The sequence below is a fragment of the Cygnus olor genome, chromosome 2, assembly GCF_009769625.2.
Source record: "Cygnus olor isolate bCygOlo1 chromosome 2, bCygOlo1.pri.v2, whole genome shotgun sequence".
Taxonomy (NCBI): Eukaryota; Metazoa; Chordata; class Aves; order Anseriformes; family Anatidae; genus Cygnus; species Cygnus olor.
In genome coordinates this window covers 65,258,058-65,282,024 of record NC_049170.1, presented here as the reverse complement: position 1 = coordinate 65,282,024, position 23,967 = coordinate 65,258,058, and the positions used below count along the sequence as shown (strand labels likewise).

Here is a 23,967-nt window from a genome sequence, read left to right as displayed (position 1 = left end):
CCCTTGTGACTGAGCTACTGAAATGTACACAGGCAATAGAGAAAGGCCTTCAGAATGCATGGGGTGTAAAAGGGATTACAAGAAGAGTAATGATAAGGCTGATTTGCCCTTTCAGAGGATAAGGAAAAGCTATGCGAAAGATGCTGGGTGCATGGCAGGAGCAAAATGGAAAACCAAGATCCAGACTCTGGGGTTGCAGAACCAGAGTGGACAAGTCAGAGGGAACAGCCAGCTGCATGCTGTGTCACCCTGTGGTGCCATTCCCCTCTCTCCTTGCTTCTTGTTGCTGTCAGGATCACTCAGTACAGTCTGGTATTATTCTCTGCTGCAGGAATAAATTATTTAGGAAAGATCTGAGATGTTTTAATGTGCTGCATGGAAGCAGCATGCTCTCAGTGGTCTGCGTCCTTCCCCATGAAATGCTGGTCCCCCACTGAACAGAAACAGTGCAAGAGAGCGAAGGAGTAGTCAAACTTCTTTGCTTTAAGATAGCTGAGAATTGTTCCCAACATAGGTGATATTTTTGGTAAAGTCAGTTCACATTTTTCTCACTAGCTCTATTTTTGGATAAAACAGTTTCAAAGAGGAGGGTTTTTTATTCCTTAAACTTTAAGCATCATACTAAACTGAATAAAAATTGAAGGACCAAGCAGCTCTATCAACCTTTTACTTTTTACATACTGCCTGCATACTATTCTCTGAAAACACAGTCCAGGTTTTTTCCACTGTTAATTTCATCAATTGCTAATCCCATTCAAAGACAAGCCACCAGAATTTGGCCTTCCGTCTGTAGGTCATCCTCCCAGAGCAAGACCTAATCTACATAGGGAATGCTACCATCCCAGGAGACGTAGGGGTCAGTGCCACTTGACCTTTGGCTCAACTGAGGTGCTGCTACATTGCCCAGCTGCTGCCCAGCTATTGTCGTACATTTTCATCTGTATATTTCAAAGAAAACTGTTCGCAAAAACAAAACAAAACAAAACAAAAACTATTGTCAAAACACAGTCCTCTGCCCCTCTGCATTGAACAACAACAGAGGCAAATGCTAAGCACCTCAAAGTCAGGTTAAAATTGGCTGAGAGCAATGACTGATTTTGTTTGCTTTTTTTCAATCTCTAAAATGCAGTGGATGCCTGAGCATTGATAATAAAAGTGATATTAAAATAGGTTCTTTGATATCCCTATGGGAACAGCGCCTTTTCTATTCCATACATACAAAATTTCAGAAATGTACAAGTTACTGCTACGTAATGTACAACTTACAAGCTGTATCAATTTATCAACAGCATCCTTCCTAAGCATGGCATGGTACAGAGGACTATGAAAGAAATATGTATTCGTGTAGTGAAAGACAATTACAGTAACATGCACAAGGTGGCTAATACATGAGATAATGGCATGATTTCTCCAAATGTGGGCAAAAAGAACCTCTCTTTTTCCTTATCCGCCTTCTGAAAAACAGTTAAACTGCATTAGCTTAAACTTTCTGAGACAAACAAAAATACAATCAAACCCATACTGAATGTGAGGCACCCATCTAACATAAATAGCTTAGCTCAAGTAGCTACTTTGGAACTGAAAAAAAAAAAAAAAGTGTGCAAGAAAGCACTGCCACCAGACCTACCTAATGGGATCACAATTAACTATTTGATTATAATAAAATAACATGATGTTATTAATAAATCATGCTATCACAGAGCTTGTGTTTATGCATTAAAACTGTATTATACCAGAATCGAGTGAAAGAAGACTATGGTATTTTGCCATTTAATTAAAAAATACATCAAAATGCATTACATGTATTATTACTTTAGTTATTATTACAGTTACTGCATTACAATGTGCTCTATTCACAGGCTGTAGAATAGGGGTTTATGACCCACTTAGAGATTGGAATATTTCTGCCTTTTAATCCTTTAATCCTCCAGATCAAGAACAAAAACTCCTTTCCAATGTTTTCACATTAATGACATGACAATGTTACAAACAGCAGCTGGAAAGAACTCATTCTCAACTGTACCCACTCCTTGTGGGTGGAAGAGAAGGGAAGGAACAGGACTGCAAGATGTTTGGAAGGAACTCAAAGAGCTATGATGGCTTTGCAAGCAAAGGATATCAAATCCCAGATGACCTCAGGTCCTCTGTAGTTGCATGCAGGATACCCTGACCTCAGCACAGGGACTGAAACAAGGTCTTGGCACGCGGCAGCTAGCTGGTTCTCTATCCCATACTGCCTGCACTAATGCCCACATCTCGTTCCTACCCCTGCAGAAAGCTGCAGAGCTGCCCTTGCTGCTGTAGGGTAGGAGGAGAGAGGTGCTACGTTATCAGCTGCCTTCTTTCCCATCCTCTCCTTCCGCAGCAGCAGCTTTCACCTCACTCCTGTGGGCTTAGCTCAGAACAGAGGATATTTGGCCGTTCAAGGCTGCATGTGTTGTTCAAACAGCTGCTCACCGTTTCCTCCAAGGAAAGTGAAGCAGGAGGGATGGAAAGTCCAAAAGCTGTATCTGGCAGCAAAGATTATCTAGATTTAGAAAACTTAGTGAATGAAGCCAGCTGGCTGTAGTCTTCAGATACCAGCCAGAAATATCTTAAGCCCTATGCTGACTGCCTCTTCTGTGGCCGTATGTTGGGATCTAGGAGATGGGGGTGTCCTTGCCAACTGCGTAATGCCTGGTGACGCATCTGCAAGTCAGAAGCAGGAAAGGGACTGTGTCTCTAGATCCAGCCCCTTGCCCTAGGAAAGTCCAAATCCGAAATGTAAATACGGACCTGGATTTACATTTTTGAAAAAGTCTTCTGCCTTTGAAGTGTGGGGAATTAAAATACTAGTTGCTCCTGAATGTCAGTGTATTCTAAATACAAATCTACCGTGGCTTGCAGACATAAGGCCTGAAAGCATACAATGGGGCCTGGAGTAGGATGCAGCTCACTCTTAGGTGTCCTCAGTGAAGATGTTTCCATCCAAGACATCTGACTAGCTGACTAACATGTATCAGTGGAGAGTCTCAGTCATTTTGAGAGCAGAGTTCACCTAATCATAGAAATCTTCCTTGGGATAATATAAATCATGTCTTACTCTCTACACAAATTAAAAAAGCCTAGGGAGTGAACTCAGATGGAAGATGGCTGCGCTAATGGCATTTGTTTGCAAAGAGGGAATCCCAAGTTGACAAGTAAGAAGGCACCTAACTCAGGAAATGGAGTAACTTCATAAAACAGGTCAGGCTGTAATCAAAAGCTGTAAATTTGCAGACCATAACAGTGGCAGCCTCATTTGGAGAGACAGCTGGTTTGAAGTTCAACTTTAAGGAACTCCTGCTTTGGGGCTTGCAAAGGAACCCCTCATATTTGTCAGAGCTGAGCAAGCTGGCGTTGAGGAGCAGCATTAGCAGGCCGCTCCGCAAGGGAAAGCGAGCCAAGAGGCAGCAAGACAGGCAGAGGCATGGTCTCTCCTATGAGAGGTAAAACACTGAAGCACACAAGCAGAGATGGTCACCCAGGTTCAGCCAAGAGTCCAGATCACCAGACAGGTCCATGGCAATGAGGCAAGCACAAGGCCAAGCAGGACATCAAGTCAGCAGCCAGGATATGGATCAGTGAGGAACGTAGCCAGCCACGGGCTCAGGAAGCAGGCAAAGGGTAAATGCAGTTCCCAAAGGGAGAAAGCAATACCTGAGGCTTTTTGGCTTTTTCTTCTACAGCTCCAAGGCTGGTCAGAGTGTCTCAAACTGCTCTCTCCAACAGCTGTGTTGTATCAGAGAGCTGGCCTTGAGCACAGGAAATGAAACAACGTACAGGGACAGCACGCAGTGCCCTGGCTGCTGGTTCCTATTGGCTCACACCTAGGCTTGTTCAGGATCAAGAAACAAGGAACCTCTCTCTGCCATTGTACAAAAGGGGATAAAGTATCTTAAGTGAATTCTAAGAGAGAAGAATGACTTCTGTTTGGTGCGTCATAAATGAAGGCTTCAGGTACCCTCAAAAAAGGAGAGATACCTATTGCAGACTTTACATAACACTTTTCTGCGGCCGTGAGTTTGATAGAAGGGGTCACAGGGCTCACACCTTCTAACAGCCATAAATCAGAACCCGACTGGATGGGCTGTACATCATGGTCAGGATGCTGTTCTGGGCTGTGCAAGTCCATCCCTGCTCTACAGTCCAACTTTGATCCTGATGGGAACCCAGGTTCCCCTCTGCTCTCAGGTGACTTTTGACTTGAGCATAAAATCTTTTCTAATTTCCTCAAGACCCATATCCACTTTTCCAGTCTCATCTCCTTTTGCACCAGCAGGGGGCATGAAGCTTAAAATTAACTGCATTAATTGAGATATTCCAAGATGTTCCTACATACGTTAAAGTTGTTTGCCAGTCCATGTGGCAAGATACACTGTGAATATTTAAATAACTGAACAAAACTCTGTTGAAGGCTTATCTTGAACTATCTTTGTACCTATAAGTAATTCAAAGATCCACTTGCATGAGATATGCTCTTACTGATTGCAACATTCCTGCAATCTATTTGATGAATGTAAGGAGTGATTAAAAGAATGCAAAGTAGAAAAAAAATATGGAAATAAGCAAGACCATAGTACACAGGGCAAATGGATAACGCATGCACAGGATTGTATAGACACATATGGAAATATTGCTCAAGAGATTTCAGGAAATCCTGCTCTGTCAGTTTTCCAGGTTTAATAACATACTCCCAGTTACAGTTTTAACTCCACATTCCCCTCTCCCACTCTGTTGCCACAATTTATTTATTTCACTGTGCTTCACTTTTGCTCATTTAATTTAATTCAGGCAGTGCTGACTCATTCTAGATGTTTGACTTTAATCATTGCTGACTACCCAGTACTACTTCCCTCCTGCTTTTGCATACTAAATTATGTCCATTATTTCACAAAAGTATTGCTGCAGTATTCCCAAATCCTAGTCCAGAATGATTCCACTGTAGATGTTCCTTGTGTAAATTAACATTTGGATACTCCACCCACCCAAATTTTACAAATAATCCATCCCATAGATTAACATCTCTTCAGAATTATGTTATTTTGCGTGTCTTATTCATGTGATGTTATTAGTTCTTAGACTAATAACATTAAAAATAGCAAATTAATAACAGCAAATGAGCTGTTGTAATCAATTTCTCTCCCTTTAAATCCAAGTAATTGATCAACATCAACCCTGCCCTTATCCTTTTTAAACATTTTCCCCCCTTTGCACATCTTCTGTCATTATTTAGAATTTATGAACAGGCAACAGAGTGCCATGATGAGAGTCTCTGGCTTGCAGAGTCAGGTAGACTAGCTTCAGCAATTGTATAAAAATACCTCATGATGAGTTGCAGCAACTGTGCTTCAGCTACTTCTTGGTCATTTATTTCAATATCCAGTCAGCCAAATTAAAATCGGAATAAATTAGAATCTTCTAATTCTAAGTGGCATATCTAAATAAAACTAGTATTTTTGCGATCCTGTTCTTTATACCCCTAAACACAGAAACTATGGAAATCCTATACGTGGCTCGCACTTGAAAAAAAAAATATTCTGAACACTAAATTTAATTTTTCAACTAAACTAAAAAATAATTTCAAATAACAAAACCCCTACTTCTCCCTGTTTCATAATCACCTAGCTGCTTGCTTGCCCTTCCCTTTCTCTCTCTCTTTCTTTCCTTTCTTTCCTTCTTTCTTTTAATATACATACATATATTCTGTTTTCTTTAGCCTATGCCTTTGGATTCAAAGAAGGAACAAGCACATTTCCTCTAAAATGTACAACAAATGCTAAGTAGGCATATTGTGCATAAACTTACCAAATATCACAAACCAGCATAACAAGCATGTGCATCAAAGCGGATGTCTTTTTGCCTTATGTTCTATTGCTTGCAACCACGTGTCTGAGTACTTTCTTTCAGATTACTGGTTTCCATCAAACTGGTGTCAAAGATCTCAACAGCTTCGCTTTAGAGAGAGACAACAATCCATATGCATGTACTTCTCTGTTTATCCGGGAGACAAAAGCCTACAAATCATTCGTCATAAATACCAAATTATGTCCTCGCCAGTGCTTGCACACATGTTCCACTGTTTCCCTCTCCTGCCAGTCAAACCCTATTTCACATCTCTAATCCTTCAAATGTTGTTCTTTATCACTTAAATTTAAAACAAGACAAAAGTGAAGTGGCATTAAATCAGCCCACAAGATTTTCTTTTTCTGGTAAGCATCCATTTGGACCCACCGTCTGATTGTCTTTAACAAATATTCACAAACTAACAATATTTTAGCACAGTCATGTTCTAGATGCATCAAAACCTACCAGAACCAACATTTTTAAAGCTCATATGTAGCAAAAACCACATTTGTGTGTGCATTATCTACATGTGATGTTATAGTGAGCCCTTTCCACTGAAGCATGAAGGAGGAAAACTGAAAGAGCAGAGGATGCCAGCAGAATGCAGTAAATCAAATAAGAAGCTCATACCCTTCTCTAATAAAAATAAGTAGCAAGAAAAAATCCTACTCAGTCAGCAACAGCAGCACTGCAATTAAAATGATTTCAAAGGTATTCTACCAACTTGTTTAAAATTTGCTCTGAGAAATGAGTTTTTGCTCTTTAAGATTTCTGTTGTGAAGCCAATATTCTTTTACAGCTATTTGTGTGCTATCTGAAGTTACTTGTGATTATACACCACAGAAAGATAGCCTTTCCAACACATCTAGGTCTAGGCATCTCCAGCAGAAACATTTTAGCGCTTTGCTTGTAGTGAGATTAAAAACATCAGGTCTCAAGAGGTGGTGGTTTTTCGTTTGTTTGTTTTGCCATTCAGAGGTAAGAAACTGTTATGTAAACTAGAGTTTCTAGATGAAGAAATTATTAAGCCAAAAATGACTAGGGTACTTGTATTACCAATAAGATGTTTTAAAAACATTTCAATAAAAGTTGATTGATAAAAGTGGACAAGAAAATCTAGATTAATATTTCACATTTTCTTTAAATAATTCTAAGAGGATGACTTTCCACCTCAGAAAGTTTTCTGATTAAAAATGTCCAAATTTTTTCAAAAACATTAGTCTTAAAAAAAATACTTTTCAAAACATAAAGCTAGTTCTTGGCAATCAAAATTAGTACTAATATTTGTATTAAAATATGTGAAAAAGTATTTTAATGGAAAAAAAATGGAAACCACCAATAATTCTTTGCAAACTGTCCCCCATGTTTTTGGTAATTTCAAACAGTATTCAGAAATTGGACCACCTTCAGATTAACTAAACATATTGAAATTACATGTTTAAAAGGTCTCTAAACACACACTTATAATCCTTCATGTATTTTCCATTCCCCTCTCCCAAATGCATACTTGTATCATACTTCACTAACATACAGTGTTTTAAGACAACAAATATGAGATTATATATAATCAATTCTAATGTCATTACATACATTACAGCATTTCTATTTTTTAATTTCTTTTTCCTCCATTAGCTACCTTCTTTTCTCTTTCTAACAAATACCAAACTTGATGTTGGCAAAACATACTGATTGTAGCATAACCCTACCACATCAGGAACAATGCAAATGGAACAAAATAATTTAACCAAAATGACTAAGTTGTGTTCTGTGCAATGCTAGAATGGCTGTTTGAAATGAGTTTTCAGATGCTGCTTTCAAATCCATTTGCAGCATAAGAGGGCCCCTTAGCATGTATCATAATGTCATTCCTGTACTCCAGCACCTTCAAGGGGATATTTCCTAGTTTTTCTGAAAAGTCATCTCCTAAAAATGTGTAGCAGACACTGAGCTCATTTGTGGAGAGTACCTCAAGCTAGAAACACTAGTTGGTTGTCAGTGGTGGACACAGGGTCAGTGGTGGACACAGGGTCATATGGACACAGGGTCATAAGGAAAAGTGTGTACAGGTATATTCATGCCATTCATGTATATTCAGTGTCACCATATGGGTATTTGAATGTGATAAATTATACCTTCCTGTTCCACAGCTGTGAAATAATTGATCTTAGTTTTTTACTGCCAACACATATTAGCTCCCACCAATAACACCAACACATATTAGCTCCCTCTGAAAATTTTCCAATGTTTATTTAAAATTTCCAGGCATTCTTGAAAGCAGTTGATAATATACATAAAGGGGAGATAATCATGGTTGTCAAAATAATATGTAAATAATACTCCAGGAAATATTTTCCAACAACCACCTACCTCTAGTCAAAATGTACACAGGCCAGATCCCAATGTTTTGACCCAAAAGTTAAAAAATGATTTATAAATGACTACAGAAAAGCTCACTCATCTTTTGTGTACAATAAATGTGTATGCAATTTTTTTTTTTTTTCTGAATAGTCTCCTGTGCTGTGATCCAACCACCGCTGAAGTGCATGGGTGGCCTTTCACTGACTTTAACTACAGCTAGATCATACCAGTTTTAAAGGACAAATCTTTTACATGGTTCTTTTATGAGATGTTTTTTGCAATGTTGACTTCATATACAGATAAATCTTCCTTCGGTATACATTTGATGATGCAGTACACAAAATTCTCCCTGGCAGAAGTTTTCCATTCTCTTTCATCTTCATTATTGTACATCCCTGCTACAATGGAGTAATAGTTTACAGTCTAACAGCAGTGTTTACTTTAGCTTAATCTAAATAGCTGACCTCATTAAATTTATTTCAACTCTTGCCCTATGCTTTTACTTCAAATTCCGATGCTGTGTTAGGAGAGAGCAAAAACTTGAAAGAAATCTATTTAAAACCACAAAACAAATAAGTTAGACCAGAAATAACTGCTACCCCCAGCAGCACAGATTTTCTTGTTTGGAAAACTATGTAACTCTGCAAATTGAAAAATACAGTGTGACAGCTTTTGTTAAATCATATTAATTATATGCTCTCTTATCTAACACCTAACTCAGGGTTTAGGCATCTGAAGGCTTCTGATTGACAGATATTATTTGGAACTCTCAAAAACTTTTTAAAGCAAGAATTGCAGTTACAAGGCTGCAAAATTTTCTCTTAGTCACCATCAGTCATGCTCTCCATTCCCAGCAGGAAAATAGAGTTCATTATTAGCTATTTGAAGTGTGGTGGCTTACAAAAGCCCTGAGATAAGGACTTGTGCCAGATGATGCCCAAACAGTGAGAAATATCCAGGGTTTAGACTCTTCTTAGGGTTGAACACAAAGGCATGCCAGGTCTGATTTTTTGGGCACGTACGTGTGTGCGTGTGGCAGACCAGAACTGAAAACAGCTCTCTGAAAGTCCATGTCATAATAAAAGGATAGCATGTGAGGGTTGGAAATTCTCAAGCCCTAGATTTTTCTGCACCTTCTTATCTAAGGAAGTAAAGGCTCTTACAGAGCCCCACAGTAATGTTAATAGACCCACATCAAGGGTAAGGATGGGCTTTCAGCAGAAATTCTCTTTCCAACTCTGTATGGGGTAGAGGGGAGAGCAACATACTGGCAGGGTACTTGTGCATGGTACTCAAGCTTTCAGTGATCAGCCAGATCCCGTCCAGCATTTGTGACAACCTTTTTCTAGTCAGAAAGAGAGTTGAGGTGGATATATTTATAGAGGCTTTTCTGTTTGTGATTTGTAATTTATAGGCTCAGTTTCCAAAGCAATCAACAGACACTCATAACTGCATTTCACATAAAAAACACCTACATTGAAGGGACATTATCAAGGCTGTAAGGTCAAGTGCTGAATATTTATGCAATGCCAGAATGAAGGTTCCCTCCACAACATTAATTCAGCCTCAATCCATATGTATTATGGTACAATTTCTAATTGCATGATGACACTGTTATTTTTTACTCTCCTACCACTTGCTTCATCAGTGGGCAGTACTCACTAAATGAGACAATATTAAATATTTTGCTTTCTCCTCCTTGAAGACATGGCCCCAAGCCATTTAGAGCCTGTTGAGAAGATAAAAATATTAATTTGCTCATGGGCTTTTCATTGGTGTTTCACTAAAATACATGAATACTTTACAAATATTAATGAATTTATTAGAAAATACCTACTGAAAGAAAATAATGATTCTCCCCATTTCATAATTAAGACACTAAGACATGGAGTGATCAAGAGCAAAAATTAGCTGTTAATTTTGAGTGCCCAAATTAAGACACCGAGAAATTGAGTTTTTGGATAGCTGTTGTACACATCATTTCATGTGTTCCAAGCATAGCTTCCACTAATTTCTGCAAACTAAATGAACACTTAACTACTTCCATTACTCAGACATCACTGTATCAAACACAGTATTCAGAAAAGGAGGGACTGCAGCTATTGACGAGTTGTGAAAAGAGTGATGTAAGATGCAAAACTAGCAAACCGTGAAGAGGAAATCCGTGTCAGAAACAGGGGTATTACCTATGTCTTGGGGGGACACAGCGCATCAGTCTTTTCTGCTCTTTGTATTACTTGGTGCAGAACATAAATTCTGCAGCATGTGAGGCAGGGACCTCAAAGGAAACAGCCTCATCTACTACATATTACAGATTCTCATTTCCATTGAACAATTTTCTTTCTCTCTTTTTTTTATTTTATATTTTTTATTATTTTTTGTTCCTTACCCTTTTTCCCCTTTTCAATTTCTCTTTTCTCCTTCTATCCTCTTCTTCATTCATTCTTTCTTATCAGCTCGTCGGGCAACTCTTCTCACTGTGCCCACACTGATGTCGGCTTCTTCTGAGGAGGACATAGACCGGAGACCCATTAGAAGACTCCGGTCTAAGAGTGACACTCCATACTTAGAAGAAGCTAGGATCTGCTTCAACCTTGACACATGTAAGACCATCCCTTCCCCAAACAGCCTATGCTGGTTTTGCTGGATTTTTTTTTTTTTTGAGATGCACATGGACTGGATGGTACCTCCTTGCTTGCCAGTAGTATGGTGGTTCACCAGAGGTCCAGGGATGTCACAGCTGTTTTGCTGTGAGCACCTGCATTTCTATTAACATAGGACATTTCCCCCTGTGTTAGCTAGGATACGCTAGTAACATCAAAGCAAAGAGGAGGGCTTTGCAAACAAGATCTTATGTCTTATCCACTCTGGTCATTCAGAAACATGAAAGTTCTTGTAAAGTTGTATGAAGGGATTAGTCCTAACAGCAAACTTCAGGTAAACCTAACAGTACAACCATGGAAAAATATCCGGCACACCCCCAAACATCTGTCGGTTCAATTGGCAGAAAGGTGGCTGAAAACTGCTGATCTTGCAGGAATGAGCGAGAAAGCTGTCCCCAAAATTCATAATTGTGAATGCCACTATGGATGCTTGCAGAGTTGCTGAGCCCCTGGCATTCACTGCTCCATTTGATATTGCAGCTGACCAAAACAAAAGATTTCTGAGATACTGACAACTCACTGACCTTAAGTGACTGTGTTCATGTTAAAAAACAAAACAAAAAAATTAAACAGGATGAACTGCTACACTCATTGGAACACATTTTTAAGTGTTTAACACTTTATGTAGCATTTTTGAAAAGTAGCATTTTAAATTATTTCACCTACATTAACATCTAGAGCTTCCATCTGACACTGGTGCCCTAATGGGGCAGGCAGCCTACATCCACGTGAAGAGAATTAACATGTTTATCAGAAGCTATTAAATAGAGAAGACGAAGTTGTGTTTGAAAACACACCTGCCCACACGACTTAAGCACAGAGTGCCCATCTCTAAGTGAAGGACATTCAAAAAGTGCTGCGCAGGGCTCCTCAGCCAGGTTGGTTCTTCAAAATACCAGGACAGATAGGCTATTTCTGCAAACTTCTTGGCCCTTCTGCCTCGCTTCGGGCACTTTGCCTAGGTTAGAAACCCCCATGATGCCCGCTTAGGGGAGAAAGAGGTGAGGGATGACCCCACAAGCCGTGGCCTCAATATGGTGCCACTTTTGGGGCTCACAGGGCTGCAGAGGCTCAGGAGGCACCTGGGGCGGTGGGGGGCACCTGGGCCAGGCGGGGGTGCTCGGGGTGGGGTTCGGGCAGGGCCGGGGTGTGTCCGGCGGGGGTTGGGGGGAGGGTGTTGCATGGCCGGCTTCCCCCCGTGGAGGAGCTGTCCTCCCGGGGGCGGGGGGGTCAGCGGGTAGGGCCTCCGCTCCCGTCCGCAGATCCTTGACGGGTTTTCCCTCTCTCTCTCCTCCTCCCTCCCTCCCTCTGCTCCTTTCTCCCTCTCTCCTTCCCCGTCCTCTCCCCCCCCCCCCCCGCCGCCCCTTCCCTCCCGGCCCCGCTCCGCTCCCCGCCGCCACCCGCTCGCCCTCGCTAGCTCGCCGGGCCACGCTGCTCACCGTACCCACATTAATGGCGGCATCTTCCGAGGAGGACATCGACCGCAGACCCATCCGCCGCGTCCGCTCCAAGAGCGACACCCCTTACCTCGCCGAGGCCCGCATCTCCTTCAACCTCGAGGCAGGTGAGAGACGGCCAGGGGCTTGGGGGCAGGAGGCACCACCGAGCTCCCCCAGGGTTGCTTCTTCGCACCTGCGTGTGCCCCCAGCCTCAGCCTGCTGCCCTCTGCCGCCCACCTGGGCATCCTCGCAGGGCTTGGGGTCCTGCCCTGCTCGCCCACCCCAGCCTGGCAGCCTCACCTCCCCTTCATCCCCTTCACATGGTGAGGTTGGCCCTGGAGGGTGCAGCTGCCTTGGCTGCCCTGGCTCCCCAGGTCTGCCATTGTCTCAGCTGGCCGCTCTCCGGTCTGCCTTGTCAGCTGCCTAAATTTCCACGTCCACGCTCCCAGGCGTCGGGACTAACCTCCCTGCCTGGCCTTCCTGTCCCCCTTCTCCACTGGTGCACCTTCCTCTCAGCTGCCTCTTCCTCCTGGCGCCTTTGGGTTTCGGCTGTCACCTCCTGTTCATGCCACACGTGGTGACTGTCCTGTGCCTTTCCTGCTAGGCCTGTTGTTTTCCCTCCTTGCCTGACCTTCTCTTCCCTTACGGGCTCTGTCAACAGCAAACTACACCAGGGCTTATTTGCTCTCCAAAACAAAGGAAAAGAAAGTACTTTGTTAGGTTTCTGCACCACATCAGACTTCCTCTGTATGGAGGGGTGGGAGTGAGGATCAATAGCCAGGAAGCCGTACTGCAGCCTCTCTCCTGTCCCAGCAGCAAACAGACCTAACTGTGTAATACCCTGTGGTGCCACCCTCTTCTTCAGCTGAGCCTGCCAGCAGAGAGGGGAAAAGGGCTGCCTCAGAGTTGCTGCTTGTCATGCTGCAGCCTCCCCCACCTCTCCTCCCCCCTTTCAGCTGGCTGAAAGTTGGAGATGATGGAGATGTGTTTTCTCCATTTGGTGATGGAATGGATTCCCCTCCCCCTCCTGTCATCCTTGCTGTAGTTATACCCATGGTAATGGGTAATACACGGTTTGGTTTTACCAACAACAGAGCAGTTGGCTACGTCGTACGGTGGGTCATTATTTCTTTCTGACCATGGCTTCTTAAAAAACATCAAGCTGTAGGTAAGTTGGGTGGCATTTTAGGGCACAGGCTGGAGTGCAGGGTCAGGTGCCAGGTTTCAGGCCTGAAGAACTGGGAGTGCGAACAGAAAGCAGCACTGCAAGTGAGGTGTAAATCACATGAGGCTGTGTATGGTTGTTTGATTGCTGAAGTAACCCTGAGTTGGCTTGTGCTGTCACAGGTGATGTTATGTCATGTAGTTAAAAATAGATAAACCAGTTAAGAGCAAGACACCTTCAGGTCACCTGGTGCTTCACATCTCTATGCTGAGCTGGGCATGCTGTTTTTACTACAAGTCTGCAAGGACACACAAGTCCCTAGGTACCTCTTTCCTGCAATCCACAGAAAATTTGATAATTACACTCTGCTTCTTCCTGTTCCTCCCATTTCCCCTCCTAGCTCGAATTTGTCTTTACTTTCAAACCTGGTATTCCTTTAAAAGAAATAATTGAAGAAAGTAGTATTGGCATATCAAGATATATAAATGAAAAGTGTTTTAAGCAGTGCAAGTGTGTGTTTTCATTAATCCATCTGGCAGTGAGTAGTTTTGAGCTTTAAAAAAAAATAAATTGCTTAGCAACCAGTACAGAGGGAGTGAGCCAAAGCGAGCGAAACATGCCAGCGGTGCCTGCTCCATTCCACAGCTTTTGCTTTCACTGCTCAGAAAGCCTGAGTTGGTGAATTCTGCCGGGCAGCCACAGGGTGATTTTTTTTTTTTTTTTGCCCCATTTTTGGGGTGTGAACCCCCAATTTCGTCCATTTCCCCGTGGTCGCTGTCCACCACCCGTGGTGCTGAATTGGCGCCATCCCGAGCCCTGCTGCCATCCCCAAGCGTTGGGTTGGCCCCACGGGCCTTCTGCCTCTTCCTCTGCCTGTGCCAGGGAAGGTGGTGGAGAGGAAGCAATGCTTTTTCTTCAACCCGCTTGAAAGTAAAGTGACACTCAGGGCACAGGAAATAACCTCTTCCTTTATGTAGTTATTGCTTGCTTTCCTTTTCATGCATCCTGTGTCTACAGCTGGTGCTCGACCATTGCTTACAGAGCTGTGTTTTGTTGTTTTTTTTTCCTACAGCTGCTACAAGTTGGGTTGCATTGCTCCCTCATTGTCTCTTCAGGATATGGTCAGGGATGGGACGCAGCACACAGCTGCTTTGCTGTATTGGAACTTATGTTTCATTAATAAAATTGGATACTAAGCAGATGCAGTGAATACTGTCCTTCTACAATCTTAATTACAACCACTGGTTAAGAACTAGCAGTTTTTTATCTACTTAAGCTGTAAGTTATAATTATACCATTACTGCTAATATCTTATTGTTGAGCAACTGAGAAATTGTGTACACAGAGTCAATTATACGGTTTGGGGATAGCACAGATTTGGTCCAGACTGTAAAAAAAAAAAAAAAAAAAAAAAAAAAAAGGTGATTAACAGTGCATATTCTACCAGCCCTTCTCTTTAGAACATACTTACAATTTTGCTTTGGTTGTCCAAAATATTCTGGTTTGTGTCTGTTTCTAAATATTTATCAATTAACTCAATTATTACTTAGCAGGAGTTAACAAATGCTCTTCAATTACTTGTCCTCAGTATATATTTTTTTCTGTTCTTCCCAAACTGATTAAGAGACAAAGCTGTTTTCCAAACTCAGGGTTATTCTCCCTACTGCTATACATAAACAAATCCTATTAATCTGAGTTATGTGTTTATATCAAGAGGATAATGTTTCTCAAAGGATTTAAATTACCTCTTCTGCCAAAATTAATGTGGCTGCATAACATCATAAAACTATAGACAGATACAAGTTCTTTTTGCATATTTGATAATGAATCAGTCCACATGCAGAAATTAATTTTTTAATTTTCTGAAGGACTTCCTCTGGTGCCACACTAGAGGAATGTAGAATGCTCTCTTGCTTTTGGGTGGCCATCTTTTGTTTTCTTTATTATGGTTAGCAGTCTGGCATGGCTCCATTTCTTAACATCCGTCTTTAGCTTTTAGTATGCATCTTCTTAAAAGCAGTTTTCAGATTTTCTTTCTAACTTTCTTATTCAGGCACCTAGAAGCTAATCCCAAATTGCTTCTGAAAACTTGGGCCTCCATCTGTGACAACTGTTTAATAGCATAATCCCTCTCCTGGGACTGTGCCATCTAGGAAGCTAATATGTTTTTACAGGTTTTGACCTATTTATGTTCCTCTTGTTGCAAAATACTTTACTCTTATAATGGCAGTGCATGGTAGGTAGCTTTGAAGCTTGATAAATTAGCAGAAGGCATGACTGGTAAGGAAACACAACTCTCACTAAATGATCTAATATGTGTGAGTTTTTCTTCTGCCATCCCCATTATAGTGTCTGTGGGCTGCAGGGGGGTCTAACGTGTTGACTTGACCTGACCAGGTTTGCTTCTATACACAGATAGATACTCTTACTCTTTCCTAGCTGAAAAAGAGCAAGGTTTGTACTGTACTCCTTTGAGAGTTGATTTTTGCAAACAGACATTTTTAAATGGAGCAAGAAGTCATCTGTATCTCAGCTGCCATGGGACTTTCCTGAGATGGTTCAGGGAGGTCACCAAATGCCAGTCTTTGTTTGAACAAGGTTGGTTGTCCACATAGAATTTAACCTGGGAGTGAAAACCTGGGGAGAAGGAAAGCCAGTGCCTTGGAGAACGTATAAGGGTGGAATGACTACAGTAGCTGTGCAAGGGGTCAGCAAACGGGACATTCCTTCAGAAGGAATATATTTAGTCTCTGTGCTGTGAAACGAGGGGAGGGGAGCTTTTGAATTTTAACACCCCCCCACCCCAGCCTTAAAAGCATGGTGGGAAAGGGGTGCAACTGAACAGAAACCTGTGACCAGAGAGGTGCAGCAGCTGGGCTCTGAAAGTGGGGAGGGAGGTGTCTACAGGAACGGGCCGAGTAGGGTCTTGCAGATGGTGCCAACTCTGGAGCCCTGCTGGCTCAGTCAGCTCTGAGATATGGCACAGGTTTGAAGTATACTGAAGTTCCTCAGAGATCTCACTGAAGTGGCTGGATCCTCCAGTGATCTAAGTCATCTGTGGGCTTCAGCTAGGGATCTGTGCCAGACTGTAGAAGTAAACATCTCTGCTTCCCTTCAATGATGAAAGATCTGTTTTATATCTTTGTATGGAGCCACATGTTCTCCTGGAATGCGTTCTGGGAAAGCAAAGATGAGGGGGAAAGGACTGAGGGGCTCAGCACAATTTTGCCATGTGGAGGGAAGAAAGATCTTTGCATCTAGAAAGGCAAGTCAATTCAATGCCATTTACTGTTCTTAAGCGATGATGATTTACTCACATTGGGGAGGGGAAAAAAACAAGCCCACAGCAGCTTGCTTTAGTGCTGCTGCAAGCAGAATTAATTCACAGGGTATAAAGAAGGAGGAGGATCCTGGCAGAAACTGCTGAATGGCTAAGACAAATGTTAGTGAGCTGGGAAATGTTCATAGTTGGTTGTTTCTGTGATGCAGGGCTGGTGGGGGAGGGAAGCCAGGACACGAAGAATGTGGAAGAGTGGCTGTGGATTTAATACACAGGAATTTGCCCAGTCTAAACTGGGCACAAAGTTGAAATCAAAAGCTTCTTCTATTTTCACTGTGCTAGCACCTTTCACAGTCTTTTAGGGCCATAGTGCTTCTTACAGCCTTCACGGTAGGCTGCCTTCTTATTATTTGTATTGCTGTATTCATTCCATTATATAGCTTTAGAGGTGCGCTGAATTCTTTTCAGAGGGTAAAACGATGTATGATTTTCTTTTCTAATGAAATGATAATGTCATGTGTCTTAGCCTTGTACATGTTGATTTATCTAGAAGAATAAAGTACATTTCTCTGCAGTGATCAAAGAGCACATTGTGTACTTGGTTTTGTCACTGTGTAAAGCAAGAAAGAGTATTTATACAGCCCACTGAGGTGGGTAAAGTCTTAAAAATGGGAAATCAAAATGAAATGACTGGATTTTCTGCAGGAAATCTCCATCCCATCCATTTGTATTTTTTTCTAAAAACCTATCATCCGATTAAAAAAATCTTCCTGAATTTGCCCGTGGTCATCCTTACATATGATTTAGTACACTAACCCAATTAATCGTCCCTGTAGTCGTATTAAATGTTAGGGAGTTGTGCTTTTTTTTGTTCCTGTTTATCCAATGTATGTTTGTGTATAACTACAAGAAAGCTTTCTGCATGGTTTCATGATTAGAATATCTAATCCTTGAAGTGATACAAAAACCAATTAGACTACTTTGGATTCATAGAGCTAACAGATTAGAGATGAAGTCAAAGTGGTAATCTGAAAGGCATATTTGTATTTTTAAAAATACTTCCAAATTATAGTGGGTTTATGATTTCAGGTAGAAAAGGCTGGGCCCAGGAGAAGAGGGGAGAAACATGCAATAGTAGGCTTTCTAATGGGTGTGGGATGATTTATTTCTTTCTGGAGGAGGATTAGTAAAAATGCATGCTTGGAAAGATTCCACCTTTTTCTCTGCTCTAATCACTCCCTCAGGTTATTGTCATGGAGATCCTCTTGTACATATGAAGCCAAATCATTGGTTTTGTCAAAGCATTTCTGAATACCTGTATAAAAGGATCTAGACATCTGGCCTCTTTTCTCATTAGACTTTGCATTAGCAAAACTTGCATCTGCCCTTTAGATCAATGGAATTCTGACCATTAGCTTTAAAGCTGCTTATGTTGCAGTATAGCTAAAAACCAAATTTCTACCCACCCCTTGTTTTATGCCTGCCTTCCAAACCCAGGAGAAAGGGCACACACCAGTGAAAACAAGCCTCTAAACTGTGCTCCATGCGTTGTATGACAAGAGTATGCCAATTGAGATAAAAGGCCCTTTCTGGGGCTAAGTGGAGTTGCTGAAAATGCCTTAAGATCAACATCCTGTGTGACAGGTAAATGTTCTGTTTTAAGGTCATAACAGCAACTGATACTCTTTTCTCTTGTACTTGACTTTGGAGACCTTTGACTTAAGAAATATGGCCCTAAGTTCTTAAAGGAGTGCCAGATGAGAATAAGTTTAAAGGTTCTCGAAGTCATGTAAAGGGGAGAGATGCCCGTGCTTTACCAGCCATCATCACACCAAGAAGTGTTAATGCTGTAGTTAAGAAACACAGTTGGGGACAATTTGAAGGGAGAGGCACAGAGTTAGTCAAAGTGAAGGAGCTGGCAAGAAGAAAAATCTACAACATCCATTTCTCAGAGTGCTGGATAATGTGGTGGAATCACCTAAAAAACGCCGTCTACATTTTATCCATTCTTGCAGCACTTGCACGTGTGCATCAGCTTTCTGTGTCAAGGAGGCAGCTCACACCAGTGCAGTCAACAACACTGACATTGCCGTGGAACAACTCTGACAGGAGGTAGAAGGAAGGTGTATGTTTGCTTGTGGATCAGGATGTGCAGACCTGGTGCCTTTTACTGCTGTCTGCATTATGTACTGTTTTATGGCTGCTGTAGTGCTTTGTTGGTAACCTTCATGAAAATTAATGTAACAGAATTTGCTGAAGTAAGAAGTCCTCTATTTGCCTTTTGCTTGATGGGCTTGTTGGGTTAATGTGGCCAAATGTATTCCTGCAAGGTGGGAGACTGCAAAATCCTTTAATATTCCTGCAAGGTGGGAGACTGCAAAATCCTTTAATATTTCTTGTTTCATCAGGAGCCATGGTTTTCTTCTTGAAACTAGGACTTTAAGGAAAACACCTTTTCTAAAACTTCAGATAAAATTGTCAGAACTAGCAACCCTATTCAGAATTATTAGCTGTAAAATCTAGTAAAAAAGAAAAGGCCTAATTCCCAGTAACAGGTATAATTAGCTCTAATGCTTAATTACTCTGAGTCAACTAATTGGTTTCATCAGGACTACTGACAGTAATATAGCTAGGTATGTAAGTAATAATGCCATCAGAATCAGTGTTAAAGTTTGTAACTTTTTTGCAGTATGACAGAAGTTGTTGGTACAGAAAGAATGTCCTGGGCTGTCAGTTTTCAGATAATAAAAAATTCCAGAGTTTATGAAATTTTCTGTTACTAACAGTTGTTTCTTGTGCTTAGACTTCAGAGCATGGAATCAGTGTGGAATGTTATACTTGCCCCTGCTCGTGTTTTCTTGGTGGTAAACATTCAGAACAGTGCTTCTCTTAAGGTGCAAAGTGTGTTAGTTACATTTTATTTACATGGTAATACAATTTGTTAATGTGGTCAACTATTTTTTTTCTTCACTCAGAATACTTTTAGGGTAAAATTATTTGCAATTCACCATTTGTAACCCTGCAGTTCTATTGATTTCATTTGGAGTGCATTGATTTTCTTGTTGTATATTAACATGCTGGGGCTATAGTTTGACTTTCCATACATGGCTGCCTTCCCTAGGTTTCTTTATGGAACCAATGTTATTGAATATTTGAAAGAAGGTAATTATTACCTGTAGTACAGACGTTATATTTTGGGCATTGTAATAACTTTCATTTCTTGATATTACAACTTAAACTATAAGAAACAAAATGAAGGTGATAGCCAAAGAAGATTTTTAATGAGTAGCAAATTCAGCAAGAAAATAAGGAAGCAATGTTGAAAAATGAATTGACTGTGTTTCTTCTGCACTCCAGACTGTTGTTTCATTCTAGTTATGAAGCACATAAGATATGGGAACTATGTGACAAGTGTTTTCATGTTGACATACTGTATGGACACATGTCATTTTAACTATGGTGGGTAATGACTGCAGCGCATTTCAGTTAACCAGAAAATCTATACATAATTTATAGTGCAATATGATTTTTGCAATTAGCGCTTACAGTACTTGGACAGTCAGATATGTGGTTAATAGTTTATAAGCAAATTAAATACTTGATATATTATTAAAATGGAAGAGAAATTTCATCAAGTCTAAATCTAATTCTTTGCTACAGTGTTGGAAATAGTTAAACCCTGATGCAAGCTTGATGCCCCACACCGGGGTGGATCTGGTTGAGTGTGGCACTTGTCTGCTTATACATCCTTTTTTCTGTTCTGTGGGAAAAAAGGTGAGGGATGGTAAGGAGTCTACTGATGGTTACATGTGAGAACTGACTGGGTCGTATGTCCCAGGGAAAATGCTCTGATGTTCCCTTGGTCAGTAAAAAACCCTCATTGAGTTAGTCAAGTGCTATAATAATGTTAAGCCACCAGAGACAGCCTTAAGTTAAATGAATATATCTCAAGCTAGTCCCATTTTGCTACAACTTTGAAGTAAACAATCGGAATTGCTCTCAGAACAGAAAATATGCCACAAGTTAGGATGAAATGAGAAATTAATAGTTATATTGCAGTTTTTCTAGAGAAAGAGATTACTTCCATCTGACATGGGTAATGGTCCTTTGTTTTCCATGATCAGATCATAATAGTACAGTTTTCATATGCACATTTCCCACCCCCTCCCAGCTTGATTCACAGTTCTCTTTTTGCACTATAAAAGTGCTGGAAACCAATGCAGAGATCTCATTGTGGCCGATGCAGGAAGCATCTGTCATGTTTGGAGGAGCATGGCTCTCCCCCGTGCTCAGCCCCAGCTACAGGAGCATGTGGGTGTAATGGTCATGCTCCACACTCCATTGACCCCTTGTGAAGAGGTCTGCAGTTGAATCTCTTGTGCAATGCCCTCAATTTCTGCGTCTTGTGGGGTCTGGTTGTTGTCGTCCTCTCTCTTTCCCTGCCATCTTTTTAATTTTCTTGCGTTTATCAGGGCTATGTTTGCTGGCAGCAGCAATATATGAGCCTACAGTTTTTTGAGGGCTGTCTGTACTGGGTTGTAAGTTGACAAATATGCATTCTTCCATTGGGAGCTTAGGGCTTTGAATGATCACCCTGTATTCGTAGAATCTCTGATAAAGAGCCGTATAATCTGCAAGGTGCTTCCCTGAACCCAAGCAAGCCAATGATTCCTCAGAGTGATAGCTCCTACGCTCTGCTGTGTGAGTGCTCTTTGGTTCGTTGTGGGTAAAGATAGTTTATTGAAAATTCTGAGGTGTGAAGAGCAACAAATAAACTAAATCAAGCTGCTAATAGGCAGTCATAGTTTATATTTAAAGAAATTTGGTATGTTCAGCCATCCATGAACAATTTAATTTTGTTTTATCACTGTGCTTGTTCATCAGCATATATTCCTCATGACTTACACTAGTCACGAGGACATGTCTTAGATTTCACTAACGTGATGAACATTTCTCAAAAAAAAGTATGTTTCAGAATTATCACAATTATTCATTAGGTTGAAATAGTCAAAAATAAGTGGAAAGGAATCAATCACTTTAATTTTCTCTGTGTGGAAGCACAACAGAATCTTTGAGCATTTTAAAAATAATAAAAAATTAAATGGGGTTAACCGATAACCTGCAAAATAGGAGTGTATAATTGAAAGGCAAAAAGAAATCAATAAGGCCTGATTTGTAACTCAGTCTTATCTCAAGGCTCAAACGAACAAGCCACTCTGTGGAATTAATTCAATGAGATTGCTACAAACAATAATTTTTGGAACAAATTAATTTATAAATAGTGTTTATTTTTAAAAGGAAACAAGATAGGGATCACTGAGTGACTTTGGGGTCCAACCTTGAAAGCTCTTCCCAATGGAAGCAGCATGTGCAACAGCTCTGTCAGTGTTAAGGAGACCCAAGGGGAAAGCAACAGAACTGTTTGGTCGGGAAACATCATTACACAGCTGGAATACAGCTTTTTGTTAACATGTAGTATGAAATGCTAGCAAACTGGGGGAAGGAGTCCCTGAGGTTAAGGTAGCCTAGAGCACAGGGTGCCACTGAGAAATGGCAGGGCTTGCTAAACTTAGCTGCTGCCAGTTAATGGTGGCCTCGGCAGCAGAAACGTATTTTTAGCGGCATTCCCTGAAGTGGTCCCAGACATCCATAGGGATCGGTGTCAGCAGCCTCAGGAGCATGCAGGATCTGTCTGCTACCAGCAGGAGTTGCAAGACTTGCAGTGGGTAGTGTGGGGAAAGTGTGCACTTGTTCTTGCAATTGCACAAGTCAGTCGCAGGCAGGTCAGGAGCAGTTAGCTGCTCCTTCCTCTTAGTTGTTTCAGGTTGTGTTTCTCTGTGTGGCTTTTCTTGGCAATGCTTACTGGTGTCCGTAGCCAACTGCAATTTGAAATAGTGCCTAGTGTTCGGAGGGAGCAGAATGCAGGACCTGCTGACTTACCTTTTCAGAGGTACGTCCTGCTTTTCAACTCCTTTCTTCCCTCTGCCCACTAGAATAAAAAGTCTCATCAGCTTTATCAGCGTAGCGAATAAGGAGACGCTTATCATAGAATCATAGAATATCCCGAGTTGGAAGGATCCCGTAAGGATCATCAAGTCCAACTCCTGGCACTGCACAGGTCTACCCAAAAGTTTAGACCATGTGAATAAGTGCACAGTCCAGTCACTTCTTAAATTCAGACAGGCTTGGTGCAGTGACTACTTCCCTGGGGAGCCTGTTCCAGTGTGCGACCACCCTCTCAGTGAAGAACCTCTTCCTGATGTCCAGCCTAAACTTCCCCTGCCTCAGCTTAACACTGCTCCCGCGGGTCCTATCACTGGTGTTTATGGAGAATAGGTCACCTGCCTCTCCACTCCTCACGAGGAAGTTGTAGGCTGCAATGAGGTCCCCCATCAGCCTCCTCTTCTCCAGGCTGAACAAGCCCAGTGACCTCAGCCACTCCTCATATGTCTTCCCCTCTAGGCCCTTCACCATCTTCGTCGCCCTCCTCTGGGCACTCTCCAACAGTTTAATGTCCTTTCTGTACTGTGGTGCCCAGAGCTGCACACAGTACTCGAGGTGAGGCCGCACCAGCGCAGAGTAGAGCGGGACAATCACTTCCCTCGACTGACTAGCAATGCCATGCTTTGATGCATCCCAGGATACAGTTGGCCCTCCTGGCTGCCAAGGCACAGTGCTGGCTCATATTCAACTTGCTGTCAACCACAACCCCCAGATCCCTATCTGCAGGGCTGCTCTCCAGCGTCTCGTCACCCAGTCTGTACGTATAGCCAGGGTTGCCCCGTCCCAGGTGCAGGACCCGGCACTTGCTTTTGTTAATCTTCATGTGGTTGGTGATTGCCCAGCTCTCCAATCTGTCCAGATCTCTCTGCGAGGCCTTTCCACCCTCATCCGAGTCCACAACTCCTCCAAGTTTGGTGTCGTTGGCAAATTTGCTCAAAACACCTTCTAGTTCTACATCCAAATCATTTATAAAGACATTGAAGAGGACTGGCCCTAAAATGGAGCCTTGAGCGACCCCACTAGTGACCATCCGCCAGCCAGATGTAGCCCCACTTACCACAACCCTTTGAGCCCTGCCCATCAGCCAATTGCTCACCCATCGTATTATGTTTTTGTTAAGTTGTATGCTGTTATTTTGTTAAGTTGTATGCACTTATCTTTCATTAAGGCTCATAAAAAAGAAAAAGATTAGTG

The 23,967-nt window shown here is 41.7% G+C and overlaps 1 protein-coding gene across 9 annotated transcripts in view; it reads left to right on the top strand.

The window, feature by feature from the left end:
* Window positions 1–23,967, top strand: part of PHACTR1 (phosphatase and actin regulator 1) — a 376,918-nt gene that overhangs the window by 58,416 nt on the left and 294,535 nt on the right. For 8 of the 9 annotated variants that reach the window (XM_040546889.1, XM_040546892.1, XM_040546891.1 and 5 more), the window contains exons 3-4: window positions 10,680–10,826; window positions 12,304–12,450. In XM_040546889.1, coding sequence (XP_040402823.1) covers window positions 10,680–10,826; window positions 12,304–12,450 — 294 coding nt within the window. Of the gene's footprint in view, window positions 1–10,679; window positions 10,827–11,680; window positions 11,765–12,303; window positions 12,451–23,967 lie in introns of those variants that run through there. The other variant, XM_040546898.1, reaches the window with a different exon arrangement.